General features: G+C 36.0%; 2 protein-coding genes across 3 annotated transcripts in view; one reads left to right on the top strand and one right to left on the bottom strand.

Moving 5' to 3' along the window:
* LOC132153018 (fibroblast growth factor 14-like) overlaps window positions 1-10,438 on the bottom strand; it is a 142,043-nt gene that overhangs the window by 130,383 nt on the left and 1,222 nt on the right. Inside the window, exon 1 of one of the 2 annotated variants that reach the window (XM_059562122.1) lies at window positions 5-742. The exons of the other annotated variant lie outside the window; for it this stretch is intronic. Within the exon in view, the coding sequence (XP_059418105.1) occupies window positions 5-95 (91 nt within the window). The 5' untranslated portion in view covers window positions 96-742. Of the gene's footprint in view, window positions 1-4; window positions 743-10,438 lie in introns of those variants that run through there. 2 annotated transcript variants of the gene reach the window in all.
* cfap97d2 (CFAP97 domain containing 2) lies at window positions 8,650-10,346 on the top strand. Its single transcript, XM_059561235.1, has 5 exons — window positions 8,650-8,788; window positions 9,078-9,158; window positions 9,287-9,405; window positions 9,479-9,659; window positions 9,863-10,346. Exons 1-5 carry the CDS (start codon window positions 8,693-8,695, stop codon window positions 10,028-10,030), a joined length of 645 nt encoding a protein of 214 aa, XP_059417218.1. The 5' UTR covers window positions 8,650-8,692; the 3' UTR covers window positions 10,031-10,346.

Genomic DNA, 10,438 nt, shown 5'->3' on the forward strand with positions numbered 1-10,438 from the left:
TTACCACTTGGGTTCTTGTGTTTCTTAAGACTCTTGCCACAAAGACACTGCAGCATATGCGTTCCTTTGCTGAAAATGTTCCAAAGAAACCACATTGATTTGGGCGAGGAGCGATCCAACAGCTTAGACACCCTGATAAAGAAAAGATCCCTGCGGTTGCATAATAAGAAGAACACAATGGGATGCTCAGTTTTCCAGTAGTATCATACAAAAATATGTAATACTATCCAAGCGTCTTCATGCAAGAGGTAAAATATTCTCTTAAGACCTGGCAAAACAAAGGTATTCTTCTTAGTAATAAAGGGTGGTCGGTAATAAAAATAGATACTCTATAAATTGCATGTGCTGCAGAGGGGGAACGTGCAGCCTGTTCTAAACTAACGTGAAAGACACGGCGGATTCTTGGCTTTCCCTTTTAGTTCATCACTCAAATGAAGGCTGGATGGATGTGCACGGCATCAGAAGCCTGGAAGGGATGCATCCCATTTAAAAACAGCGATACCTCCGAGCAAAGCGCACATTTCCAGCATCAGCTCAGTGTTGCTCAGGGAAGTCTTCCTAAAACCTGCTGCTGCTGCTGCTGTTGCTGCTGCTGCTGGTCAGTAATATCCATGAGCTTTCATCAGTGTGAAAGCACTGCACTGATGCTGAGGATGCGGTTGGAGTGCGGCTTGATGTTTCACCGGTGCATTACTGATCCCGTTGCCTCCCGAAACATCTCGCACGTATTCCTCTTTGCCTTGTATCGGTGTGTGATACAGACAAGAAGGAGGAGGGGTTGAATTGAAAGATTGCCTTTCCATTACGTAAAACACGTGGTTTGGGCTCTAGCATATCACTGACGTTTTCGGCATTTCGGCATAGAGTAGCGTTGGGAAATCCGATGCATTTTAGCGAATCGGTTCATTCGAATGGCTCGTGTCGGTGTTGAGGTTCGTTTGAATCATCGCTCAAAAAGTCGAATGCCAGATACATTTTCCCACGTTCAAATCTTCTCAATAATAAAAAGAAAGAAAGAAAGAAAAATAAAAAATAAAAACTTACAGTTTTACTCTCAAATGGATTTACAAACGATTCGTAAATGGAATCGGTTCATTTGAACGGCTTGAATAGACCTGTTTGTTTGAGTCATTATTCAAAAGTGTTTCACACGCGGCATATTAAGTTTCATTCGGTTGCAGTCAATAGATATTTGGCTGAACGACTGATATATTCGATTAAGAAGGCTATTTGGAGAAAATTGGAGAGCGTAGAAATATTCTAGAAGGAAGATTAAGTCTTTTTGCAGCATGGCACAGTCTTGAAAACAAATTCCATAGTGGAAACATTCAGTGGGCAGTTTTTCTTAGTGTGAAGGACATTTTACAGTTTTCTGAACAACCATTTCCCACTAAAAAAACTTTTGTGAAATGGAAAAGTTCCATGGATGTTAAAGGTTCTTCATGGAACCATCGATTAATAAACTTATAATAAACTATTTAGAGTAAATGGGATGCACCAAAAATGTATTCCAATCTAGCCACCTATTAATAATTTAGCATAAACTTTATATTGATGATAAATGTAGGCGTTGAAGCAACATATTTGGCCTCTTTACAAAAAAAGTAACATTATAAGGAAAAAAATGCACATAATAAAAATGCATCATCTAAGGCATTACAACCATTTCAAGATTAATAACCTGCTTAAATAACAGGTTCCTGGTCGTTATGATAATGCTGTGTTTAACATAATTGTTTTCCTAGAACAAAAACAAAAGAGCAGTGTTCAATTAACAGAATGCTCCACACTTTAACGACCTACTTTTGTTCAGCCCGAGACTTGCCACTCTTCTGTGATGTCTGGGTCCTCTGGGAGTTGGGCCCCTTTATGCCTCAATGTTTCTTGACTAAATTCCCCACAGAAAGTCTGACACAGCCCAATCATTCCCAATACAAGATGATCACAGAACCCAAATCTATGAGTCACCAAAGCAAGGGCCACTTCCCTGATTAAAGCAACACCACATTGCTGTGAATCTTTAAAAGATGGGCAAAGTGCATCAAATTTGACCATAGTGCTCTGTCATTGTTTGAATCATGTGTGACACCTTTATGACTCAAGGAGTTTGGTAACAGCACTTTGGAAAGATGACATTTGGCCTGGTTTTAGTGTCTGCAGAGACTGTCTGTTTAAGAGGTAATGCAGTACTGAGGTTTTCTTCTCTGCTCTCAATGCCAGGCCTAGTATTGATCTGTTTCTTGTAATGTAAAACATCATTGTACCCCAGGGAAGATCCTCTGACAGTTTTGTCAGGATTCATTATTATACTTCTTTTTGATTATACTGTAAATTCCTCATGCTGGAAGATTAAGATGTGTTGTTATTGGTGTACTGTACCTTTGCATCAATAATTACAAAAATTAAAAATCACTGCTACTTTGTTTAAAGACTTCTTGCAACATGCAACCATGCAACATGCAATATCTTTACATAAATGGAAGACTAAAATTAATTTATTATTAACTCTGGAATACTTCATTTTGAATGGTCAGTCTGGGCATATTGGTTGAATATTTCATGACTGAACTTTATTTCATGACTATTAAACTATTTCATAGGGCTAGTTTTGTGTTCCACTCTACATCTGAGCTCTCTTTTTACTCCTATAATAAAATCATTTAAACTTTTATTTATTTATTTAGTAGCCATGTAATAAAAGGGATAATGTACAGTCAGCTGCTCATTATCATAAAGAAACCCCTTCAATCACTTCATAAATTTTATGATAATGACCATCTGACTGCATTTTAACCCTTAAATAACTCATAACCCCATTATATGTTACATAAGGTATACATTTTTTTTTTTTTTATATATGTTTTTATCTAAACTCCCACAGCTTATATCAAAACTTATATCAAAAAGGGACCCTGCTTGACCACGTATATCTGGCCTGACCTTCCCTGCAAATAAATTAAATAAATTCCAGTACGTGACTATGAATGTTTTTTTTACAAATAATAACAATGCTGACCCAGGCATCTCTGAGAATTAAAAAAATATGTTTGTTGACCATGTTTACAAAATCACCTTGCAGCTAGGTGAAAAAGATCTTTGAGTAGTTTTGTTCATTTTCGTAAAGGCAAATAAAGTACAAGTGCCCCCACAAGTATGACTAACAGGGCAAGAGTACTGAACCTGCCAAATCCCACACACATATGAAACAGCACCTCTTCAAATAGTGACTTAGAGATGTTTTATCAGAATGACACAGTGGCATCAGTGCTGGCATATGCCTGCTTTACAGTCTTTGGGTTTGGTTCTACATTAATTTTCAATTTGTACCACTCATGTTAAAAGTCTCTATTTGGACCAGTTCTTTAAAACTACAGCTCAGTGTTTCATGTGGTGAATGAAATGTAATTTAACAGAATCTAACAAGCATTTTACTATCTGATCCACAAACTGTTGAACACGAATCCTTGAATTAATTTGTCAACCCAGTCAAACGCTAAATCCTGTTCTTTTGGCAATGCATTTGGACCAGGTCACCAAGAAATCAAGGCTGCATTGCATGAGGGATGAAATATTGTGGGATTATAGAAATATGCGATTTATCTAAAAGTACCCAAGAGTGAGAGCGTAATGCAAGCAAAACATAAAAAAAAAATTTATTAAAAAAATAATAATAATTCCTTGGTTGAACCTGAGGCAAGTTAGACCTTTAACTGTCAGAGCTGCTTTAAAAGCACAGTAGTGATTGAGCGGCAATGGATATAGTGGGCATATTTGTTCATCATCCTTACTGTCCCAGTGCTGCTGATGCACTTTTTCCCCTTCCATCAGATGACTTAACATATGCAGGTCTTTGACTGTGCCCATGGATATTTCCTCACAGCAGTACTTTAATGACATTGTTCTAAATACAAGAACTGCTCGTGGTCTATGATAACCATCTCTCAGTGTCCTAACCAGCACAAAGTGAAAGGAGCAACATGTTCCATCACTCAACATAAAAACAGTGCTCTAAACGGTTTGCTGATGTTCACAGTACAGTATGTACACAGTTTTTACTACAATGCATAGATATAAAAATCTATGAGAAAAAGCATTAAAATATTGTTCAGATGAATAAATCAGAGTTCAAAAAGACCATCTCTGCAATCGAAAACTCAAAACATACACTCACACACAATAATCTGATGTATCTGTATGCAACATGTCCTTACATTAATTTGGTCAACTGAAGCACTAAATCAAATTTATTAAATGGAGAATACTCACTTCAGATTTGTTCATTTATATTCAACATATTCTGTATTTTTGTATAATATTGAACATGTATTAGTTATTTTGTATAATATTTTGTACAATAAATATTTAATGTACATTTAACACTGTCCCTGGCGAACAATTGCCCATTAGTTGTTTTGCATAACACTTACAAATTTTTTACAAAAATTTGTCATACAAGCAATAAAATGTCTTACATTACTCTAAATTTGTTTACAATTTTTTTTGTAATTCATTAATTAAATCAGTGCAATGAACTTGAGATGCCAAAGTTTCATACTTAAAGGTAGGCGGGTTTTTTTCTTCTTTCTTTCTTTCTTTCTTTCTTTCTTTCTTTCTTTCTTTCTTTCTCATATTGATTCTTGCTCTTGAGATTAAGATAAGAATGCAAAAAAAAAAAAAAAGGAGGTTAGTGTTCATGGTGTCCTCTGCTATTGTTGATATGCATGTAAACTGCTGGCACAGGCGTTATTGGCACAAATACTGGGCATCAGACGACATAGAGTTTTTTCAGTCACACTGTTAATAAGAGCAAATGTTTTAAACATGTTTCCTCAGCAGCGAGAGATCCTGTCGAGGATGAGACCGTCACTAGACGTTACCCCTCCTGGGATTTGTTGCCTTGATCACTTTCCGTCAGTGAGAGAAAAACACAGATCTCACAGGCTCCTAAAGGAGCATGTCTGGCTCTTCTCAGTAGAGACCAGTGCTCCCCAGCAAAACAAAAGGGAACAATGGGTATTTGTCTCAGGCAACGTTGCCAGATGAAATGTCTTGAGAATATGCCATGCTTCCAGCTTATGACATTTGTAGAAAACAGGTGACAATACTAATGAAAAATGAAGCATAAAAAAATCTAATAATAAGCTTTGAATGCTTTTATTCCTCACATATATTGGTATGAGTGGAAGCAATTACTGGATAAATCCTTCTAGCATTCATGTACATGTCTCTCCAGTTCTGGCACATTAGTGTAACAGGACAATTTGCTGTATCACAGCACTGAGCAAACATCTGAATTGACCATCATTAATGACGTATGTTCCTGCAGCTGATGTTCAATTTGCTCTTGAAGTTCGCAGAAGGCAAGGAATAGATCATACACTATGCTTGATAATTAGACATCAACAGGTCCAATTGCGCAAGAGGGAATTTTTGCACATGGGCATCATCTATGGGGATGGGAGCTTACTAAACACGCTTTCTGCTAATGATGCCTGCTTTGCCTGTTCCCTTCTGAGTTTCCCTGGAGCTAATTTACTGGAACATTGCCACCGTTGAGACTTTTTCAGGCTTTCGGTCCCTTTGCATATAGATTCAGATAAGGAAGGAAAGCAACTTATGTATGTCAAGCAGAAAGAAAAATGCAACCTTTCCAGGTCACATCATCAGAAAAGATGATTCATCCTATAATCTGACTCACTAGTCAACAGGCATAAATTAGCAGTTTTTAATTATGGCAAGCATAATACATTATTCATCATTAATATTACATCGAAACATAATGATAATGACAGAATGCAGAGAAACCAATTTAACTGTACTATGCTAAAAAAAAAAGGTCATGCACCATCCTAGAGCAAATTAAATAGCTTAAAGTCCGTGTAAAGCAATATTTAATGTGTTCTGAGTTTGTCACACCACAGAAAAATTTATTATTAACCACCCAGGCAATTTTGAATGATACATTGATTTTCCTCCTAAAATTCCCTACAAGAAACTAAAATAGACACAAATGATTCAATTTCTGATATACAGTAAGAGTAGAGAGATAAAAAAAAAATTATGTGGATCACAGATAATTTGCTCTTAGAAACTGAATTTCTGGCTTTTGAATGATTACTTTGGTATATAATTTGGTTCTTTTCACCAATAAGAAAAAACCTAGCCATGCACAGCAACAGCGTAGAATACACTAGCTGCAGAATGGCACAGAAACACCATGCGACCTCCCACAACATCTTGTGGAGGTGATTTCTGCACTGGAAAGCGGCAATTATATTTTCCTTTGCATATTTTCCAAAATCTTGATCAAACTTGTTACTGAGAAAAAGGCTGTTCGTTACTGTCTGATCAATCGTACACACTAGGCAATTATCAGAGCATCATAAATGCCTCAGCTTCGGGGTTAACTAATCATATTTTGCTTCTTTCTGTCCTGTATGTCTCTCATTTGTCTATATATTTTTTTTTTACTTATCACAATACCGATTACTGGAATCTGAAAAAAAACAGGACAGAAATCTATCAAAATGTGACATGATATGCTGTCATGGTTCTACATTTGTAATGCAGTAAAATTAAAGCACAAGAAGTCTGTTTGTATTATTCAAAAAGAGTAAGAAAGGGAAAGATTGATGACTGTCAAATGTTCCCTGACTAAAAATTACAGTCGGTGTGATGTTCTTTCTTCAGTGGAACAGAAGAACACCATAAAAGTACTTGCTCATTTAATTTCTAACTGTATAACTACATTACAGTGTGCCTTTTGTTCACTACATTTTTTAACAAAGGAACAATGTAAACATTACTCACACCATTTCCTTTGAAGAAAGTCGATCATACAGATTTGAAACAACATAAGTAAATATCTATAGAATTTTCTCTTCTGAATCAACTCTTCCTTTAAAAAAGGCAAACAGAATGAGCGCTATCAGGAGCGTGCGTCACTGTCTCCTGAGGGTTTCACCATCTTGTAATCCTTCTAGCAGCAGTCTGGACAGCTTCATTACTCACCTAAGCTACAAATTAGACACGTAAGATTTTATTGCCTATCATTAAATCATGAAGCCATTTTCAAGGCAATAAACTCCGACCTCAGTGGAGAACAAGTGACTAATATTAAAGTAAGTTATCATATAGTAAGAAACCAACCAAACCAATGCAGTGAGGCAACTCTGCAAGTCATTAATTTTCATTAAGAAGTGTCACAGAAGTCCTGTGCATTTTTATCAGATAACTAATGTTTAAACTGTGAATTTTATATTACAAACACACAGATAATTATGCTATGAAACTTTACAGCTCTACAATCCATTTCAGTTCTTTCCTCAAGCATCTCGATTCCTGTTCAAATGCAAGTGATGCTCTCTTCAGACCATCAAACCCTGTATGTTAACCACTTTCTCAATATTGTAGCAGTTCATAAACCTGCACAAATATGACATTTCTGAAGAAAAGGCCAAGAGATGACTGCTATTTAAATCAAAAATCAAGAGAACAATTTGCACTTCCTTAATCATTATAAGAACATAATCACTGCTGCTTGAAGTGACAAATGCAGTTCAGTTCAGAAGAGGTTATGTTTACATGAACCTCGCCGGTACAACAGAGTCATCTAAGTAACTAAGCAACTGTAGTCAAGTTTTAAACTCTTCTATTATAAAGCCATTATGTTAACTTCTCTAAGCAAAATGCTAATATGCTTGCTCTTTAAACAACTGTACAACTATAAGGTAAACAATCCAGCCAAAAATAAATGACAGAATTCATGATATTCAAATTCATTAATACTTAATGACCACTAATACATGAACTAATCTACTTACATATGCTGTTTTTTTTAATGTCATTTCTTGGAGGATGAAGTCACTACAGAACTTTTTTTGTTTGTTTTTTTTTTGTTAGGTAAATGGATATTTTATAAAGGACACATGAAAAACATATACATTGAATACCATCAAAATACTAAAATATATAAACATTAAAATAAATATCACTTTAAATCAGCAAATATATTTAACTAATAAACAAATATAAATTTGTGAGTGTTATATGAGAAGATAATATATTATGATTGTGACCAGAAATACAATCACCTATATTCCTCAGCTGGATGTCAAATGACGAAGGCGGTGGAGGCTGGGACAATCTCCACTCTCACTGTCCTTGAGACAGAAAACACAAAACATCATATAACATTAGTCTTTGCTAGCATATGAGATCTGTGCCACCTCTTAAAAGGTTACACATAAGATTAAAAGGTTGCTTAAATTCTGTTGGGATCACACACACGCCATATATTAGAGGTCTTCCAGCGTTTCCATGCATGCTGCTGTGCTAAAACAACAGAGCCATCCAGGACACAGAATATTCATATCGGACAAGGACAGTATGTAGGCCAGGCTCTAAATGGGTGAGGTGCCCTCTCAGTGGAGCTGCTGTGTTTAACTTAGGAAAGTTTTGACAGCAGGAAAATGATTGGCAAATGCATTTAGGAAAATAAAAGTTCATCAGACTGAATGAATGGGTCCCATTTACAGTGCCTGTTTCATAAAAGTAGACCAGCTACACTTTCTTTTTGAATGGCTGCCATGGCAACAACCACATGACTTGCTCAAAACTCAAACTGAACTCCTATCTCTGTTTCATTGTGGCTTCTGGTGCAGGTGGATTCAGGCTATAGCGAAGCAAAGTAATGCAACATCAAGCTTACCAACCCGTTTTGCCCTGTGTTAATAAATATCTGCAATACAGATGGGACAAAAACTGCTATGAGATGCACAGGAGCAAGGTAAAATGACAAATGGCTGGTTTATTTAGGAGATGGTACAACAGAAATATGCTTTTGGTTATTCAGTGGTAATATTTAAGATTTAATGGAGTACCATGTTGATACCATGGCACCCTTTTTGTGAGGAATATGACCTATTTGGCAAAAATTCCTAATGAGAGTATATCAAGTGCTTCTATGTATATAGTGTTATAGATTATTTGGTATTAAAATATGTTTGTTTGGAAATTGACTATGATAAAAACAAAAACTACAGCATAAACTGTTATCATATGCGTAATATTTCAAGGTTAAATCCGCAAAGCCAACCATCAACACAACTCCACCGAAAACCTATAACCATCTTCTTGTCAAGCTGAAGAAAAGACAGGTAGGAAAGTTGAACAACCACCAGAGGTCGACATTTACACCGCTTCATTCTCAAAAGGAAAGCTTAGGAAATGTCTGCATATCAATTTTGTTAGTAAACCAATCATTCTCTCGTCTTATCATAATCAGCTTGAAGAAGAACGGGTTTCGAGAATCAAAAGGGAAAATCACATGCTCCTAGATAAAATGTCCCATATAACGCACACCGGCGGAGGAGTTAACTGTAGAAATGACTATGTAAAAAAAAGGTAATATATACATATTGCATATGAAATATTATTTAATCATATCATACAGATTGCACTTTATTTTCTGTTTCAGCCTTGGCTCAGAAAAAAGACAGCTGGAGCTGCTTCGCATCACTAAAGAGAATCAGTGTCTCCTTCAGCGTTTGTCCACCTGCGGGCCCCGTTACAGCATTCAGGTGTGGCACGAGCAGTGGCTCCATAACCTCCAGCTCAGGGAGACTATAGGGAGATATCCACATCTGCACACAGCACAGGTCATTACTAAATATTACTATTACAAATGTGACTAAAATGTACAGTAGAGCAGATATTTCCCATTTTGTCCAGTTTTACGTAAGCATACTTAATAATTTGATGCAATTTTTAATATATGCATATACTTATTTATGCAGTATTCGTACATAATGCATAATTATGCATAGTCTGACTTGGGTCTTTTCATATTTTGTGTTAATAGGGATACTCCTTGCCACCAATTTCAGCAGACAGACTTGGGAAGGTAGAGAACAAGAAAACTGTTAGAAATAAGCATGGAGGGCCTGCTGACATGAGGAATGAGAGGAAGGAATGTGATGAAAAGACCAAATCTGAACACAAAGTTACTTCATCTGAAGATGAAGACTAGTTCACGGAAGACAGGGTGTAAATATTAAAGATTAAATAAATAGTTTTCTATGTGTCTAGAAAAGTAGAAATATTCCTGTCAAATCAAGTGAAAAACAAGTGGCCTACATAACAGATTAATGATGGATCATAACCGCTAGGGATCACTGTAGCCTACAGTCAATGTTCTGAGCACGTACAACTAATTTAATCTTTTTGCTGTTTTCGTTTTCTTTTATTTCGCATTAACTCTCTTCTCTATTTTTGATTCTATTTCGTGTTGTATTGTAATTTCGTTAACTTCATGAAATATATACATCCCATATTAAATAAAAGCATTAAACCAATAACATATAACGAGATATGACCATATGACTCCTTTAAATTAATTAATGAAACACCTATTTTATCTACACATTCTGTCTTTCAT

This window comes from Carassius carassius, chromosome 11, assembly GCF_963082965.1.
Source record: "Carassius carassius chromosome 11, fCarCar2.1, whole genome shotgun sequence".
In the NCBI taxonomy this organism is placed as follows: domain Eukaryota; kingdom Metazoa; phylum Chordata; class Actinopteri; order Cypriniformes; family Cyprinidae; genus Carassius; species Carassius carassius.